Genomic DNA, 20299 nt, shown 5'->3' with positions numbered 1-20299 from the left:
TTGGGAGAAGTTCTAGTCTCCCAAACTTGAGGAACCCACAATTTGAGGCTTTACAAATATAAAAGTTAAATCCATTGATTATCCATTGGTTATTCATTTTCTAAATGAATAAAATGGTTCTTATCCATATTTGACCCATTTTTAAAAAGTTTATTATCCAACCTATTTTTAGTGAATAATATAGATGGTTAACTATTTTCTCTTAACCATTTTGCCATCACGAAGAGCGGTTGTGGGCTAACTCAAATTGGTAAGCTATTAGGTGGAGGGTCCAAACCTTAGCAATAAAATAATACCCTCTTTCCCCTATTCCCTTCCTCTTCCTGATGTAATTAAAAAAGCTGCTATTAGAATAGAGACTAAGGTTCAAACTGTAACATACATAAAATAAAACGTACCACGTTTTCTTCTCACTTACATAAATATTGATAGGTTTTTAATCTAAAAAAATAATTCGGAAATAAAGTTCTCTCGTAAATTTGAGTTCACTAACATTTCAAACTATATTATTTTGGATGGAGGAAATAAAAAGCTTTTAAAAGAGAAATTGCAAATCTTTTGAAGTTCTCCAGAGGGGAGTAGTGCAAATTTTGTACTACTTCTCGGAAACTTCTAATCAATTTTAGAAAAGCTTTGTAAAATCCGTGACGACGAAATGTGTCACTTTATGTAATAACTGATTTGGTGTGGTTGCATTGTTACCTTATCTTTTTCTCTCAATCTCACCCTTCGTTATTATTAAATAATTTTATTTTATCATTTACCCTACCTTTCTAATAATAATTTTACCCTGTATCATAATTTGTCTTTATAATATTACAAGTTTATCCCTTCTTTATATTGCTAGCGTGTGATATCATGAAACGATGACAAACAACACAATCTATCCAAATATTATATTTATCAAACGATATAGTATAATATAATACAGTATGATACGATTATGCCTCTGTCAAGTTTGATTTTACATGTTTCATCACCTTTTAAGAAAAAACAAAAGAAAAAAAAAGATATATTTTCTCTGAATTAGTTATTTTTTTTATTCTCACCCGTATCCAATCGGCCCGAACTACGCGGGTTTGATTCTCACCGGATGTGAGATACGTAGGCAACCCTCATCGGGTCTAACCCCTTTTTTTGCTAAAATAGCCAAAAACCAATAAATAAATAAATAACGTGTCAAAATTTTAATTTTTGTCATAAATAAGTCGGGCGGTATCCAACCTCCCCTTTTGCTAAAAAATAGCCAAAAAATATGTCAAATTTTATTTTTGTCATAAAGAAGTCGGGTGACGCTGTTTTATCAAGACATAGCCGAATGTTCCAGTCGCCACTTGGGAGATTTAGGGTGTCTCAAGTCACCAATTTTAATCCCGAATCGAGGAAAAGAATGACTCTGTATTACAGTCTGCGCACCAGAAATCCGGATAAGGAATTCTGTTAACCCGGGAGAAGGTGTTAGGCATTCCCGAATTCCGTGGTTCTAGCACGGTTGCTCAACTGTCATATTTAGCTTGATTATCTGATTTTATATAAATATGAACTCATGTGCAAGTTTTATCTTTTTACCGCTGGTGTCCCAAGTCACCAATTTTAATGCCGAATCGAGGAAAAGAATGACTCTGTATTACAGTCTACGCACCAGAAATCCGGATAAGGAATTCTGTTAACCCGGGAGAAGGTGTTAAGCATTCCCGAATTCCGTGGTTCTAGCACGGTCGCTCAACTGTCATATTTGGCTTGATTATCTGATTTTATATAAATATGAACTCATGTGCAAGTTTTATCTTTTTACCGCTTTCATAATTATTATTATTATTTTTACAAGAATGTGAACATTGTTTAAAACATGTCTTTGGATTACGTCACATGAAATGCACCCGCAATCCGGAACACATTTTACTCAATATTTTGGGATTTGGATTTGGGTCGCAAAAATGCGCACCCGTATTTAAGAATACAATCAACTATAACAAAAGTATGCCTTTGTTCTATTATTAACAATATAGGAAAATATATTGGTTGTCTTGTTGAAGTTAGGAGCCCGCCCATAGAACAGAGGCATACATTTCAGTCTTTACATTTCAGAGTTGAAGTTGGGAGCCCGCCCATAGAACAGAGGCATACATTTCAGTCTTTACATTTCAAGTGTTGAAGTTGGGAGCCTGCCCATATAACAGAGGAATACATTTCAGTCTTTTCATTTCAAGTGTTGAAGTTGGGAGCCCGCCCATAGAACAGAGGCATACATGTCAGTCTTTACATTTCAGAGTTGAAGTTGGGAGCCCGCCCATATAACAGAGGAATACATTTCAGTCTTTTCATTTTAAGTGTTGAAGTTGGGAGCCCGCCCATAGAACAGAGGCATACATTTCAGTCTTTACATTTCAGAGTTGAAGTTGGGAGCCCGCTCATAGAACAGAGGCATACATTCAGTCTTTAATTTCAAGTGTTGAAGTTGGGAGCATGCCCATAGAACAGAGGCATACATTCAGTCTTTAATTTCAAGTGTTGAAGTTGGGAGCCCGCCCATAGAACAGAGGCATACATTCAGTCTTTACATTTCAAGTGTTGAAGTTGGGAGCCCGCCCATATAACAGAGGAATACATTTCAGTCTTTTCATTTCAAGTGTTGAAGTTGGGAGCCCGCCCATAGAACAGAGGTATACATTCAGTCTTTTCATTTCAAGCGTTGAAGTTGGGAGCCCGCCCATATAACAGAGGAATACATTCAGCATTAATTTTCAAGTATTGAAGTTGGGAGCCCGCCCATACAACAGAGGCATACATTTCAAGATCAAGTCATAGGACAATAAAACAGAGGGTTACAACAGGAATCCCCAGCAGGAAACAATAAAAATTCCCAGCATCAGGAAGCAGAAGGTTGCAACAAGAGGTCCCAGCACAAACTCAAGTGCATGTGTCAAAAGGTAGAAAAACATCAGAAGAAAAGCACCGTAAGAAATGCAAGCAGACAAGAAAGCAAGGCAACAAGAACCAATTGCAGTCTAGCCTAGCTTCTTGTTTTCTTTTAAGCACGGTGTAACAAGGAGATCGGTAAGCAGTGGTAATAGCATGCAACAACAGTAACATTGTAGTTCGACGGTAGTCCCAGCTACAAAAACTTCCCGAACTATTGACCTGATTCCTGTTTAGCCCAGGATATGTAGGAAACTTTTGAAGCAAAGGTTCGGTCAAATCTTTTTCAAAAAAAATGCTTCACACGGAGTACTCAGATGGGCAAAAAACGCTCGCTTTATCTTTGCACGAAAACCCTTCGTGTCTTCGGGCAAAGAGGGGCAGCTGTAAGCACGTGATTTTTGCCCTATATGAGAATTACTCCCAAAAAATTCAAAAAATAAAATAATTTTCCTTGGTGTGCAATTTTGTGATATTTTGTGATATTTTGAATAATTATTTGTATTTGTTTGTGCATGTTTATTTGCTAAATTAATAAAAAATACAAAAATATGTCGCATTTTGCATGTAGGATTTAATTCTAAAATTTTTTAGTAATTAAGTTTGTTTACAAAAAAATAAAAATTTACAAAAATAGGCATCGTTTGCATTTTTAGCATTTAATGTCCAAATATACAATTTTATGCTTAATTATTACTTAATTGTGCGTTAATTGTTATTTGGAGTTAATTTGCGCTTTTATAACTTAATTTAGTTCTTAATAATAGTTTAAGTATTTTTATAATTTAGTTTTAGAAAAATAAAAGAAGAAAAGAGAGCGAAAATATAAAGAAAGTCGGAATTGGGCCTCTTCTTCGATTTCAAGCCACAGGCCCAAAAAATGGCCCAATCTTCCCAAACGACCCAGTCCATTTCGAACTGGGTCGACCCAGTCCATAACCCAACACCCCTATTATCTTACAAACAACACACAAAAAAAAAAGAAAACCCTAAAAAATACTAACCCATCCGTTTCTAATTGATTTGTTATAGTTGTGATATAGTTGTTTAATATAAGCTGCGTCTTCATCGTCGACCCATCGCCATGGCCATAACGCCATGTTTGTTGCTTCTTCTTGTTGCCTCTGCGTCGTCCATGGCTTCCCGAACTGCTGTTCCATTTTTTCCATAGCTGCTGAACGCATCAGCAGTAGACGACCAGCTGTTTCCTCCGCCTTAGTTGTCGTTGCTGCTGCTCGAATTTGCTTCAGCTGCGCAAGGCTGCGGCTCCAGCTCCCCGTCGTTGCTGCTGCCGCTCCAGCTCCTCGCCATTGCTGCTGGCTGCAAGCTTCTGCTTCACGCTGCTTCTCCTTCCCCGCAGACGACGCCATGGCTACTGTCACTGCTGCTCGCGTTTCATGGACGGTTGCGGGCTGTTTCATCTTCTCTTCGTCTTCGTCGTCATTTGTTCGAGCTTCGGTCGAGGCTCGTCAAAACAGTCCCCACCTAGTCGAGTTCGTCGTTGGTTAGTACGTATTTCGTTTCAATCCGGTGAGTAGATTTTGAGTTTTATTTTGTCCATATTTCGTTTTTATATTTTTTCGAAGTAAAAGTCGATAAATGTTCGAGCTTTGCTTTGTTTGTCTATCGTTTGAATTAATTTTTAGTTTGTTCATGTGTTTTGATTGAATTAATTTTCAGATTTTAAATGGAAGTTTAATTAGTTGTTTTTCATGTTTGTATTATTGTTTAGGTAAATATTTGTTAGTCTAATGTTGGTGAGATACAAATTGAAGTTTAATTAATTGTTTCTTCAATTTGTTTCATGTGTTTATGTATTTTTAGAGATTGTTAATATTGTTAAGTTCAAGCTTAAGTTCATAATTGTTTCTTCGTCGATCTTGTTATTTGTCTAAAAGAATTTAGTTGTGTTAAGGGAAATATATTGATTTAATCGTTTGAATCCATCATGTTTGTTGTTTAAAATAGATTTCATTCATGTTCATACTTTGTTTGTTTGATCTTGAATCCGAAATTTGTATAGCTTGAATTCTTGTTTACCATTTATGATTATTTCTTGAAATTGTCTCATAATCTTGTTTAAAGTTTAATATAAGAATTGTTTGTTGTAATGTTGTTAGAGTTGATTTTAAGTTCAATATTATTGAATTTAGAAATCTAAATATACTTGTTTGATTGTTGTTTTTGAATCTGAAAATAGATTTGTTTGTTGCTAAAAATATTGTTCAATCAAAGTTTAGTTGTTCTTTGTTGTTCAATTTGTGTTCATATGATTTGTTGTTGAAATGTTGAATAAATCATGTTCATGTGATTTGTTGTTTAAATTTGTGTAGAAATTGGTCATATTGGCTATATTTTGGTTGAGTGTGATTAATTGATTTGTTATAGTTGACTCTTTATTGGTCATATTGGGCCTGTGGCTTGAAATCGAAGAAGAAGCCCAATTCCGACTTTCTTTATATTTTGCTCTCTTTTCTTCTTTTATTTTTCTAAAACTAAATTATAAAAATACTTAAACTATTATTAAGAACTAAATTAAGTTATAAAAGCGCAAATTAACTCCAAATAACAATTAATGCACAATTAATTTAAAAAATTCCTTGCACCCCCGCGGGGCTGTAAAAAGGAGGTGTGACACATTATGAAACGATACGTAACAACCATCCAAATAAGCTGTTACTTAAACCTCCTAAAAGTATGTTATACATGAGGAATAGAAACTATCAAGATTTTTAGTCCGGTGATACCAATTCTCTCCTCCACCCTACTATTCCCAAAAAAAATAAAAAAATAAATATAAAGATAGAAGAGGACAGAGGTGGGGGATGGGGGATGTTATGGGTTTCCATTCAAGTGGCTGAAAGGCCAGTTTTAGAGGTAGAATGAGAAAAGTGAAGAAAAGAATCTTACGCCCCTTTTAACTCGTTAGTAGGATTCAGTTTTCTTCTTTCTTTTAGTGGGGACTTGTACTCCTATTGTCCACTTTATTTTTCTATACTATACTCTGTTCACCCCACCCACCCCCACCCTCTTTCCTTCGTCTTATTGTTAAATGCTCCTTTTTTAGCTATGCTTTATGAGCAACAAAAATAGTGTATGGTTATCTTTGTGCTTCCCTTCCTCACTTAGCCAGCCTGTTTGGCCAAATTTTTTTTTCGTTAAAAGTATTTTTTTTTTGTTAAAAAAAAGTATTTTTTTTTTGTTAAAAGTAGATGTTTGGCCAAGCTTTTGGAAGGAAAAAAAATATTTTTGAGGAGAAGCAAAAGTAGTTTTGGAGAAACAGAAAAAAGTAGTTTCTCTTCGAAAACACTTTTTTAATAAGTATTTTTGAGAAAAATATACTTAGAAGCAATTTTTTAAAGTATTGCCAAATACTAATTGCTACTCAAAAATACTTTTTAAATTAATTAGCGCACTTTTTTTAAAAATACTTTTGAGAAAAGTATTTGTTAGAATAAATTTATTTTAGAAGTTTGGCGAACTCTTGTATAGCTGCTTTCTTTTCTGACTTGCTCTGACGTCCCACCACTTCTTTTCTCTCTCTCTCTGTCTAATGATCTTATCTCCATCTTTTTTCTGTTATCTCTTATATTCTTCCCTCACCATATTTAGTAAAAACTAAAATACCTTCAACTCTGTCTGTCATGTCACTACTACTACTCTAGCTCAACCTTCTAAGTTTAAGGTATGCTATTCCACTTCTTTTTCCAGCTCTCTTTCTTGAAAATGATCTAACAGTTGTGGTTGTGTCTAATTGTTTTGGGTTTTATATCAATAGTATTAGTATTATTTGTTTGTAAAATTTTGAACTTTGTGTGCTTTTCTGGATGTGTAAGTGCTGCTTCTAGTTTGTAGTTTGGTTTTTGTTTATGTGATTTAATTATTTGGGATCTTTAGAGTTTTAGTATGTTAACCACTATTAGTAGCTTCCAGCTTGTTTTTTTCTTTTACTATAAGCAAGGTATGGGTGCAATTCTGTTTTTAGCAATATCCAATAAAAGGGAAATATGAATTACACTGGACTACTGTGTTTTTTTTTTCTTTCTTTAAATTCCTTTTGTACCTAATTTTGAACTCTGATACAGTTATCTTGAGCTTATTATATGTATTCGATTAGATCCAACCCAAAGGAAAACAAACTTGGTTGGATTGAACAAGTCAATTCAGACAGTAAAGGTTTTGCATGTTAATCTCTGAAATTTCCTTAGCCTTTCTGAAGATATCTAGTCAAGAATAGAAGGTTTTAAATTCTTTCTTTGTATTATCAATTACCCTATTGTTTTAAGAAAAAACCTGTAGAAATTTTCCGATTTACATTGAGCATCAAAAGAGAATAATCTAGTCAAATTATGTCCTCCTGTTGCTTCTTTGCTCTTCTTCCCAGTATTGTTTATTTTATTTTTTTAAATATTCAAAAACAAAGAAAAGAAAAGCCCCAAGAATGCCATCATAATTTAGACCTGATCTCATTAGTCAACACAAATTCTGGGATGTCGTGTTTTATTCTTGTGCCTGCTACTAGACCTCCAACTTGGCTTAAATCTCCAAGAAGATGAGGAGTTGTTATTCTTAAAACAACAAATTTACAAAGTGTTGTCCATCTAATTTCTTGAGTAGCACAAAGCAAGTGGATATAGTGTAGCTTAGTGATTCTTTTTCATTGAGTTGTTTTGTTTGTCCGAGCATGGAACCTGATCACGTTATATATAATCCAGAATACCTTGCAAATACTCTCTTGTATGCAACTATGAACTCCACTCAGACTAATGTGTGATATGAGCATACATAATCACTTTCCTGTTTAATCAGTGAATTGATAATCTAACAAAGAGATTGATGAGCTTTATGCATCCTTTTCTAGTAAAGGAGCTAATGACCTATAAGATATATAAACTTCCTAGTGAACTGTAGCTCATATTATTCATGTGCTGATTGCTGATTTATATGATTTCATTTTAGACTTTTAAGCTTTTATTGTTCATACCTTTATACTTGTAGGCAGGGGAGAGTATTTTGTCATTCAGAATATCATTTACTTCACTCTACCTGCAGGTTAATCAAGGACCGGAAGTCGTCATCAAATCTTTTGCAAGCAACATGAAGTCCCCAAATTTCAATCTTGAATCGGAAGACGAGTCTGAAGTCAGCAGCAGCCAAGTTGCCTCCTCCAACATTTCCGCCCAAGAAATCTCTCCTGATCCTTATAAGGACAGCACTACTAATTCATCCTGTCTGACTAACTCCCTTAATCTTCAGCAGGAGTCAAAACCAGTTACTCTTGACTTGACTCTTGGCTTCAACAGCAGTGATGCCGAGGTGAAGGAACATGCTGAGACTGGAAGTGAAGTAGTGCCGCATCCTCCAGCTGCACCGGTATCAAGGATCTTCTCATGCAATTTTTGTAGGCGCAAGTTTTATAGTTCGCAGGCTTTGGGAGGACATCAGAATGCACATAAGAGGGAGAGGACTCTGGCAAAGAGGGCAATGCGGATGGGAATGCTATCAGAGAGGTATGCTAGCTTGGCATCGCTGCCCCTTCACGGGTCTGCATATCGATCTCTTGGCATTGAAGCTCATGCGTCTATGCACCAGCGAGCCTCACAACAAGAAAGGCATATGCATGCTATTAGAGGCGGGGCAAGATTTGAACAGGGCTATTTCGGGTTGCCAGTATACATGGAGGATGATGAAGTGGAGATGTTTTGGCCTGGTAGTTTCCGCCAAGTTGAGGGAGTTGGTGGCAATGTGGGGTTCAACTCAGGTCAGAGTTCCAATATTAATTTTGTAGCAATGGCTCCACCACCTAGGACAGATTCATCATTACCTGATCTTAATTTGAAACTGTGACACTCTTCATTTCACATTTCTATATCTATTTTTCAGTGTCCCGCTTCTTTTCCAAAATGCACGGTTAAATTCGCGCTGTATTGTACAGGGAGATAAATGTCTTAGATTGATTTGAGCTTTCAACTTTACCGCGTTAGACTGTTGTCTTCCTGAAATGTGCTTAATTCATTACGTTGTTTATAAAATTGTACAAGATTATAAGGAAATTTCACATTTTTGGAACACTGTTGATTTCATCTATTCTTTCTGTATATCCTTACTTTCATGTGTGTTCTTAAGGATTGTTCAAAATGGACCCTAAGGGTTGCAACTACCCATGGTAGTGGCTGGTCAACCAAATTTTGTAGAAACTTCAGAGTCTATACTGTATTTTTCACTTTTATTTTATTTAGTATGATGATATGAGTTGAACTTAAATGAAGAAGTGATGATTTATATAGCCGACCCTAATTTGTTTGAATATGAGGCGTAGTTGTTGTTGTTGTTGTTCAGGGTCAGTACAGCTTTTAGCCAAGAATTACACCTACAGCTTTTGAATTACATATAGTATACACCTAGAAAAACATTGGTAAAAGTTTACAGAAAAATAAAGCAAGAGAGCTACTTTCTTCGGCATAAAGCATGTAAACCAGTTGCCTTTGCATCCACTTCAGCAACACTATAATTCTTCTTCGACTTCTGGATTTGTTCTTAAACCCATTTGTCCTTTCTACTTTGGATGCGATAGTTTCTCCACAAATGTAAATTCGAAAATCCGTGCACGTATGGTTGAAATTACAAAAAGGACAAAGCTGACTGATTGAGTTTTACTTATATGAGATCTTTAACGTAATCGGTTGCGCTATGGGCCTTGAGCGATTCGAGAACACCAGTTTGTTAAGTAAATTTTTACTCTCCATTCACTTGTACTTGTTCACAATGAACTTCGCACACCCTTAAGAAATAATAGATTAAATGCATATTTTACAGCAGTATCCATAATAATGATAGTATTTTGAGAAGTCTTGGAAAATGATTTGTGAAATGAGTAATTAATGATAAGGGTAAAATATGAAAAAAAAATTGGTTTTCTTTTGATTTGCTAAAATTGACAATAAAAGTGAAAATATATTTTTAGTATAGTGGACAAGTAAAAATGAACGGAGGGAATATAAAATTAATAGGTTAAAGAGTATAATATTCTCTCGGTTTCAATTTATGTGAACTTATTTCCTTTTGGCCAAATAGGTGTACGACCCCTTAAACTTGGCTCTAGTTTTCATTTTGACACTTTAACTTAACGCATTTCCTATTGAACACTTCGACTGTATTTTGTCTATACGTATTAAACACAAAACATGACCGAGCTGTAAAAACTTAAGTGCGTGTTTTTAAACGCTTCCAGTGTGGAATAAGTTACAAATAAAATGCTGACAAGTGTTTATTTCTCTAGGTCAGATAAAAAATCGACCCATTTTACTTTACCCCCATTTTGTTTTGCCTCACTTAATCGATTTTTCACCCAAATCCCTTTTTCATAACCTAATAAACCATAATAAACTGCATTGAGACCGATTCTTAGTGGATTCTTCATCGATTTTGAGTTAGATTCAACTCTCTATCAACAACATCGCTCGATTATAGTATAATTGTAATGACCCGACCGATCGTTTTGAATAAGTATAACCTCGTCTCCCCATATATTGCTAAATTAATGCTTCACGGTTCTTATATAACTTGCCGGGGAAATTGGTTCGGGTTAGGAAAGGTTTTTGAAAGGAATTGAGACACTTAGTCTCCAAGAAGAGAGCTTAAGTTGAATTAAATTGACCGGAAGGTGAAATATGAGTAAACAAATCTGGAATGGATTTTTGATGATTCCAGTAGCTCCGTATGGTGAGTTTGGATTTAGGAGCGTGCCTAGAAAATTATTTGAAAATTTGTAGTTTAATTAGGCTTGAAATGGCGAAAACGAGAAGTCGTATTTTGGAAGTTTGACCGAGGGGTTAACTTTTTGATATCGAGATCAAAATCCGACTCAAGAAGTTGGAATAGCTCCATTATGTCATTTATGACTTGTGTGCAAAATTTGGGGTCAATCGGACTTGATTTGATAGATTTCAGCGTTGTTTGTGGAATTTGAAAGTTCCTAAGTCCTTAGGCTTGAACACAAAGTGGATTTGGTGTTTTGGTTTTGTTTGGAGTAATTCGAAGGCTTGACTAAATTTTGATGATGTTATGGGATGTGTTGGTACATTTGGTTGAGATCTCGAGGGCCTTATGTGTGTTTCGTGGTGAATTTCGAGCGAGTCCGGGCATTTCGGAACTCTAAGATGGGTCTGGCACTTTTGGGAGTGCGGACCGCATCAAAAATATGCATATTGCAGAGGGGAGTGCGGACCGCACTAAATGGTGTGCGGACCGCACTAAATGGTATGTGGCCGCACCCCAAAATGTTCCGCAAGATCGTTGGTCCGGCTTCGGAAGCTCATATCCTTTTATCTACAAGGAATTTGGAGATGATTCAAACACGAAAGTTGTAGCTCGTTGAAACAAGTTTTCAAAAACATATTATAATAGACATTTGAACATTTGTAGCGAAAGTTATGGCCAAAATATTAAAGCCTATCACTGCAGTCAAATTTACCGCGGACAACACTGGTTTTTGTGTGGTCCGCGGTGCTCCACCGCGGTCAGCACTGGTTTTGTGCGGTCAACAGTGAGGGAATCCGGAAGGTACATTATAATACGAGGTTTGAGGTTTTATTTTATATTTTGACCTAGAGAGCTTGATTTGAGGTGATTTTTGGAAGGTTTTTCAAGAAATTCATCGGGGTAAGTGATTCTAACTCGGATTTGGCTAGAATACATGAATCTATCATTGAATTCATCATTTGATTCGTGATTTGGGATGGAATTTGGGAAAATTTGTGAAATCTTTCAAAAATGTAAAATGATGATTTGAAGGACCAAATGGTATTGGAATTGGATAACTTTTGTATGGGTGAACTCGTATCGGAATGGGTATTCGATTTTTGTAAATTTTGTCGGGTTTCGAGGTGCGGGCCTGGGGAGTTGACTTTTGGTTGACTTTTAATGCGAATTTCAAGTCGACATTTTATTATCTGGAATTATTTCCAATGTATTTTAATGAAGTTCTACAATTAATTTGGCTAGATTTGAGCCGTTCGAAGGTCAATTCAAGCAAGAAGGCTATTTTAGAATATCGGTCTAACTTCAAAAAGGTAAGTATCTTGCCTAAACTTGTGTGGAGGACTTTCCCTTAGGAATTGAGTCTTTTATGCTAATTGTAGTCCATGCATGCGAGGTGAAGAGTGTGTGTGCTCGAACTTATTTGTGGGAAATTTGCCTCTAGGGTTCTTAGGTCCTTATGTGGAAAGTATCCTGTTATGATTAGGTTTCCTAGTTGCCTAAATTGGCTCTTTATGCTCCATATGACGTTGTTAGCTTTCCTCTAATTCTTACGCGTTACATTGACCCTAAATTGCCTTAATTTAAGTGATTGTCTTCCTTATTATTTTGATACTTCTTGGTTGTGAGTTCCTCTATGACTTCGTGCAAATAGGTTACATGTCCAATTGTTGTGGTTGCCAGTGTAATTATCACGTGCTTATTATATCTTGTTGTGTAGTTGAGGTTTTATTGTGAAGTAAATTGTTGGTACAAGTTTGGTTATAGCGGATTCCCTTGCCAGGACATATTTAATTCTTACTGTTGGTTCCCTTGCCGAGACGTGTTTATTCTTGTTGTTGACTCCCTTGCCGGGATATTGTTGTTTCCTTATTATTCCCTTGTCGGGATACTTTCGTGATTGGTGTTGATTTGTATATGAGGATCGGGTTGCACGCCGCAACAATATTATATGGATCGGGTTGCACGCCGCAACAATATTATATGGATCGGGTTGCACGCCGCAACAATATGATATGGAGCGGGTTGCACGCTGCAACATCATTGTATGATTTGGATCGGGTTGCATGTCGCAACAGTAATATATGATTGGGATCGGGTTGCACGCCGCAACAATAAAGAATAAAAGTGAATATTGATTCTTATGGTGAGAACGAAAGTAAAAGCACGAAGGGTGATGCCGTGCACTTTCTGCCGCTGTGTTTATTTGTTGTTATCAATTCAAATGTTTAAACTGTTTAATTCCTTTATTGTTGTGATCCTTTGCGTTAGAATCCACAATGTTTTCAATACCTCACCTTATATATATATAATACCTCACCGTGTGTGTGTATATATATATACGTTCCAATACTTCAAACTTCAATAATTGTTACATCCTTAATTCAATTAGTTTCTCAATTATATCCCCTTAAATCGTATGAGGTTGTATTTTTCTTAAAAAAGAATTTCTACTAAGTTTTAAATTATCAACTCCCCTGTTAAAGGTAATAATTCTTCCGATGTTGTATTTTAAATTGAAAGGGGTACTTTCTTACTCAAATGATTTCTAAAAATAACTTCATCTTTTCTCGCCGATTTTCCAAACTTATTTAGAAATTGAAATTTAATTTATATTATGTAAATAGGACTTTTTGAACATCTTAAGTGCATTTGTAAGGACATTTTGTATTGTATATCATATGGATTTTGTTGTTAAGAGTGAGATAGAAAATATGTGGGCACGAGGTGCCATATGTGCTGAAAGTTCGAAAGTTGAGATTATGATATGAGAAATCGAGGATTGAAATGGTTGCGATGGTGTATTAAACATGATGTGATTGATTGAGTTGACATTATTTTCTTTAATTGGATACATTCTTACTTTTCTCCGTCTCTGTTACATCAGTGTTGAATTGCTTGGGTTATCTGATGTACTTGATTTCCGTTTGTTACTATCCGTGTTCTCCCTTTATTGATTATACTGTTTGTACTTGGATTTTCTCTCCGTGGTTGATATTACTTTGTTATCTTTATCTTGATGTTTTATTATCATATCCTGTTCATTTTATTTGACCAGTAGGTGTCCTAACTGTTCCTCGTCACTACCCACCGAGGTTAGTCTTGATATTTACTGGGCACCGCCGTGGTGTGCTCATACTACACTTCTATATATTTTCGTGTATAGATCCAGGTGGATTGATAGTATCTGTGCGGGTCGTCGCGGTGGAGACTCAAGGTCTGCTATAGCGTTCGCAGGTCTCAGAGTCACCTTCATTTGTATTTACTTCAGTTTGCTCCTTTGTTTCGGGGCAGTGATGTATTATTTTGTGAAATTACTCTTAGATAGGCTTGTGATTTGTACCACCGGTTTTGGGAATTGTAAATTGTTAAGAGTTATTGAATTTAAAGTTGGCAAATATCAATGCTATTTCAGTTTATGTTAGGCTTACCTAGTTTAGAGACTAGGTGTCATCACGACTCTTTCGGAGGGATTTTTGGGTCGTGACAATAATACTGAAAATCGTTTGTTGCTTTCGACCGTGGTAGTGATTTGAATTGGTCGTGACTGGAGTTAGCTCAATTTTGTCGTTTATGCTCTTTCAATCGAAGTTTTCTGTCTTGATAAGCTTTTATTTACTGAATATTTAGTTGGTTTTGGTTGTTGTAATTTACTATTTTGGAGTTTGTGAAAATTAGGGTTTTTTTTTTAATTTTGGGTCGGGGAATCTTCTGATCTTCTCTTTGGTTGAAAGTGGAGAAGAAGGAAGAACAAGAAGTCTCTACTGCAAGAATTGACAGGCTTTTAGGGCTAATTCAAGAACAACCCTCTTCCACCAAAGAACTAGTCCTCAATCCTCTTATGTTCCTAGTAGTATGTTGCCAGTCCTTTGTCCTAAACCCTCTTTATGTCTAGTGTTTGTATTTTTTGTTGGTTGATGTCATTAGCAGTTTGACGGGTTTGTTCAACCGTCTTTTGGTTTGGGCACCTTTGGGCTTAATATGGTACATAGTTGTTCCCAAATGACAATCTATAATATTTTCTGTTTTGGCTAATTCTAAATGTTTGGACTGTATATTTCGATCACTAATATATGCTCTTGATGATATGTACATGTTAGTGTAGCCTCAACAACCATGAGTTTTACATTACTCATTCTCTCATTGACCTTACTGACATGTTGTTTTTCGATGATGTCAAAAAAAGGAAGTTAGGTGTGTGCTTATGCTTATAAACCAGGTTATTAAAAACTTCTTATGCTAATAACTAGAAGATATCTTGATTTGTCTGTTTGCAGGTTTAACAACGAAATATGCCTAGCCATCTACTGGGATTCTATGAATGAAAGACGACTCCCTTACACTTGTGCAAATGGTTCTTGTACTAAAAGTTTATGAACTTGGAGCAAGCTAATTGATGGAGTCACAGGGGTTTGTCATCAAAAGAAATTTGTTGAACTAAGAACGTATTGTATTTTGATGATTAACAAACTGTGATAAGAACCGAGTTTGAGGGTCTAGTCTGGCGTACGCAAGACTGCTGTGAAGATCTGACAAAGTAAGAATGTTGAATCTCAAAAGAACCAGGTTTACAGCAGGCTAACTAAAGTCACTAAGTCAGACGCGGAAGACTAGTTTTTCCATGCAAGTAAGGATTTCTTGAAGATCCTGTCCATGTCCAAAAAGGAATATGCGTTTGGAGGATTTTGTGTAATAAAGGAATGTGCGTATATGGAAAATACTTGTGGGAAGCAAGAAGGATGCAAGTTGGAATCAAATAAGGAAACCTAGTCTAAAGGGAAATGATTTTCTTTACCAAAATATTTTAAGTTTTAGAGCATTAATTGAGGAAGTATTTCGGCTAACCTTTGCCACAATTCAAAACTACTGCTATTGAGAGAAATCGTGAGAATACTTCCGACAATAGTATAGCAAAGCAACAATGTACTTCTAAAGATTCAACTCAATCAACTGAAGAACATGTTCTTGAAGATGAAGCTGCTCGAGTTCTTTAGTTGTTAGCTTATTTGCTTTCATAGAAGTTTTGTAATAGGTTATCATTGAAACTTATCTGCTTTCATAGAACTATGTTGTGTTACGCTTTCTACACTAGAGTTACTTTAGAAAAGGGTTGCTACTATTGCATTGATTGTAGGAGTTAGGGGTACTAGAGGTAGTTTCCTTGGTTATTGAGTTGTAACCTAGAATTGCTCTTTGAAATTAGTAGAGATTTGTAGAAAATCCTATTAGGTAGGTCGTTCTTTTTACTCCCTTGAGCAAGGAGGTTTTTCACGTCAAAATTTGTGTGTTGATTACCTTTTCCCCAATTATTCTTGTTTGAGTATTGCTAAACTAGTTCAAAAAACTAGGTTCTTTGAAAATGCAAAAATCAGGCAAGATACAATTCAACCCCCTTCTTGTGTCTAAGTATAGTCTAAAATTATACTGATACATATAAATCGTGAATCCACTTTGAAGTATTCCTCTTGGGGTCATTTTGGAACTCAACAGTAGTCCGGCCTTTGCAAACTCAATTGTCATACTCTCTATTTCATTTATACGATACTTACTAATTTTGTACTCCCTCCGTCTCATATTAACAATTATGGTTGCTAAAAAATAGTTATCTCAAATTATTTGTCATTTTAGAAATTAAAAACAAAAGATAACTTTTTAACCCTTAGTAATAATTGTTCTTGAAGATGGTGATAACAGATAAATAGAATAAATATTCAATGAAGAAAGATTATATCTTAAGACATAAATAAGGGTAGAATGGTCCAATCTCTTTCCTAATCAATATTTCTTAAGAGCGTGTAAAAAAAAGAAGAACGACACATAGTATGAGACATAGGGAGTACTTCACTATTACATTCTCTATTCTAATTTATGTGTTGTAATTTGTGTCACACTTTTAAATTTTAACAATGAATTTAAAAATAGAATTATTAAATAAAAATTATTATAAATCACAGAAAGTAATAATCTAAAATATTTAAAAAAACATAATATAAACGGTAAAAATAAAAAAAAAATAAAAAAAAATCTCTTTTGACTCTCCAAATCTTGGAACACTTGTTTAAGCTACCGTGAGATTATTGCAGAGCAGTGCACCTACAGGAGTCAAGGTAGAATAAAAAATGCAGTTGATGTTCTTCCTTGATCCATTTTGTTGTTTTGGTTTCTAACGTTTCACATAAATACTTACAATGCAAATAAGAGAGTAAGAAGTGTGTAGCTGATTCCTGGCTCGGAAAGTGCATAACATATTCTGAGAGTGGAACTTATGCCCCTCTTATGATGTTAGAGTGCGAAAGACATGGTTGTCCACAACTATAGCTTCAATCAAATTTTCACCATCGAAGACCATAAGAGGAGCACAAGCTTCAACCAGACTTTCACCATCTGTATTTGCTCGTACAGAGAGATATCTACCATGCCCAAGCTGCGGATCCTCTTATTTTCGTCCCCCTGATTTGCTAACATTTTATTATCATAGCCTCATTTTTGGGTTAAACTCGCCTGGTCACTTTTGCTTATGGAAATCCCTTTTATAGTGGGGATTCTCCAATTTCAAATTTGGACGGTAAGTTTGAATTTTAAAATTTTGAACGTTAATATGACTGTTCTTACGTTGGCAGTCGTATAGTGGATAAAAATGGTGAGGGATGGTCTGAAAGGGAGTCCAAAACCTAAATGTTGTGATTTTGGACTCAAAATATGTTTCTGCGGATTAAAAAAAAGTTATTTTTCTATATATAACGCGCTATATTTTAACGGCTGAAACGCTAAACCTCTTGGTCTGGTTCTCTTGGAGATTTTGAGCTCATTTTGGTAAATAATTGATCATTTCTTCTTGGGTTATGATTCAGTAGTTGGATGGTAAAGTTGGAATTTTCTCTAGCAAAGTTGTGGAGTTTTTAGATTTTTGTTATGGATTTTAATTAGATTGTGTAAAAATTACTAGTATTAGTTTCTGGAGGACCAAAATATTTGTGGGTACTTGTGAGAATCTTTGAAAATGGAAGAACAAATAGTTCACGGTGATGGGTTATTGGTGAATTTAGCAAATGAAGTGAAATTAGAAGAAGATGAGGAAGATTTTTGTAGCTGCTGTGAAGACGAGGAGGAGTTGGAGGAAGCAGCTTTGCTTTAAAGGAAGAAGAGGATGAAGTAACAAAGGAGAAGGAATTATTAGTAAGTGAAAGTTTTGAGGTAGATCTTGATGAACATTCAATTAAATTGTTCTTTAAAGGGATTTCTATAGCTGATCCTGGAGAATCTGGCTGCAGGATATCGGGAATTGGAGTGGTTATAGAAAGTGTTCCTCCTATTCAAATCCAGAAAAAGCTTGATTTCTATGTGGAAGAATTTGTGGCAGATTATTTGGCTTTGATGGGATATGGATGGTTTAGCACAGTATTAATATATAGTAAACCACAACATTTAGGTTTTGAATTCGTCTGAAAGAGTCCTAGAGTTTTTGTATTTTTGCTCTAAAGTGAAAGGATGACGATGGGGTGGGGTAGGTGGCGTGAGAAAAGAGAAGAAGAAATAAAATTTCTGAAAAGAGAGTAAATATTTTCACAGGAAAGGAAGAGATCTTTTGGGAATTTGAAAGTATTTTGGTGGGATCTAAAGTTGGAGTCCGAAACCTTTTTAATTATTTTTTTGGACAAAAAATACTTTTGTATTACTTTAAAAAAAAAAGTTACATAAACGAGTAAAATGCAGTATTATATTGTGAATTACTTTAACGGAAATTTTGTCGTTAAAATAATTCGCAGTATAGTACTGCGTTTTACTTAAAAAAAATTTTTTTTTTGTAAATCGCAGTACTATACTGCGTTTTACTAAGACGCTGGGCCTAGCTATATTTTATTAAAGTTGTTCGCAGTATAATACTGCGAACAGCTTCAATAAAAGATAGCCCTTCTTCTTCCTTGGACCATTGAACCGAAGGAAACCAAAAACCTTCGATGTTGCTGGTCGCCCCACCCGTCACCTAAAGAGCAAGGAGTATAGGTCCCACATACAAGACAAGCTTTGAATTCCTTCTTTCTTGTGCAAAAATTCGATTTCAATCAAATTTAAAAAACTTAAATCGAGGTATTTCAATTTTGTTTATGTCGAAACTCGTATAGTACATGCATATTTATATTGTTTAATGTGTTTCCATGTTAATTTGTGTTATGTTTGTGTTTAAATTTGTATCTTATTTATATCCGGATTGATTTATTAGCTTTGGTACAAAAAATTGTTAAAATTTGATAAATTATTTGTATTGTTAAAAAATTAATATTATTTATTTTGTTTGTTGTTCATATTTGTATTTTATGTTAGTTGTTTTTATATGTAATAATGACCTTTTAGCGTAGTAAAATAAATAGCCTTTTGCGTAGTAAAATATAGAGCCTTTTACTGTAGTAAAATATAGAGCCTGTTAGTGTTTTAAAATATAGAGCTTTTTAGCGTAGTAAAATGTAGAGCCTTTTAGCGTAGAGTCTATGTAGTTTAAGTATGTCGTAACTGCAAACTCTATCAAATTACACTTTACAAAATTAATTATTTAATTATAACAATAAACTTACAAAAGTAACAAATTCCTATATGTTGTAAAAGTAACTCAAATATCGAGCCTAGAACCCATACATAATTATTCTGTCCAATTTTAAACATAATTAATTATTTAATTTATTAATCTAGCACACACAATTCTAAAAATGTTAAAATTGACACGCATGATAATTAAGGATAACTCGGTGCTACCGGGCCTCAAAAATCGAGCCTGGAACCTATACATAATTATTCAGTCCAATTGTAAACATAATTAATTATTTAATTTATTAAGCTAGCACACACAATTCTAAAAATGTTAAAATTGACACGCATAATAATTAAGGATAACTCGGTGCTACCGGGCCTCAAAAAATGAGCCTGGAACCCATACATAATTATTCAGTCCAATTGTAAACATAATTAATTATTTAATTTATTAAGCTAACACATAAAATTGACACGCATAATAATTAAGGATAACTCGGTGCTACCGAGCCTCAAAAATCGAGCCTGGAACCCATACATAATTATTCAGTCCAATTGTAAACATAATTAATTATTTAATTTATTAAGCTAACAGACACAATTCTAAAAATGTTGAAATTGACACGCATAATAATTAAGGATAACTCGGTGCTATCGGGCCTCAAATATCGAGCCTGGAACCCATACATAATTAATCAGTCCAATTTTAAACATAATTAATTATTTAATTTATTAAGCTAACAGGTAGTGGTAGGGCACGAGGGAGGGGTGGCCCACGAGGTAGGGGTGCTCCACGGGGTCGCGGGGGACGGCGAGGAGGTGGTCCCCAGCAAGGGGGCGTTGAGGCACCTGTCGACCCACCTGTTGAGGGACATGATGAGGACTTTGGAGTTGTGGCGCTTGGAGATGATCAGCCGGGTTATATACCTCGGCAAGATGAGCCTTCCAGCAGCATACCTTCGTACAACCTTCAGCTATCTCTGCCAGCATCGCAGGTCACCCCGTCAGGAGCATTGCCGATCACGGGTGCATTCGACGGGGATGTAGACCAGTACTTTGCATGCCCATCTACCGCAGCTGAGGATCGGCCCACCCGGGA

General features: G+C 35.3%; 1 protein-coding gene across 1 annotated transcript; it reads left to right on the top strand.

The window, feature by feature from the left end:
- Positions 1 to 6409: 6409 nt before the first annotated feature.
- LOC104219312 (zinc finger protein 4-like) lies at positions 6410 to 8990 on the top strand. The gene is made up of 2 exons (XM_009769976.2): positions 6410 to 6604; positions 7972 to 8990. The coding sequence occupies exon 2, from the start codon at positions 8017 to 8019 to the stop codon at positions 8764 to 8766; it is 750 nt and encodes a 249-aa protein (XP_009768278.1). The 5' UTR covers positions 6410 to 6604; positions 7972 to 8016; the 3' UTR covers positions 8767 to 8990.
- The last annotated feature ends 11309 nt before the right edge of the window (positions 8991 to 20299 follow it).

This window comes from Nicotiana sylvestris, chromosome 11 (assembly GCF_000393655.2).
Source record: "Nicotiana sylvestris chromosome 11, ASM39365v2, whole genome shotgun sequence".
Taxonomy (NCBI): Eukaryota; Viridiplantae; Streptophyta; class Magnoliopsida; order Solanales; family Solanaceae; genus Nicotiana; species Nicotiana sylvestris.
This window is presented reverse-complemented; position numbering and strand designations above follow the sequence as displayed.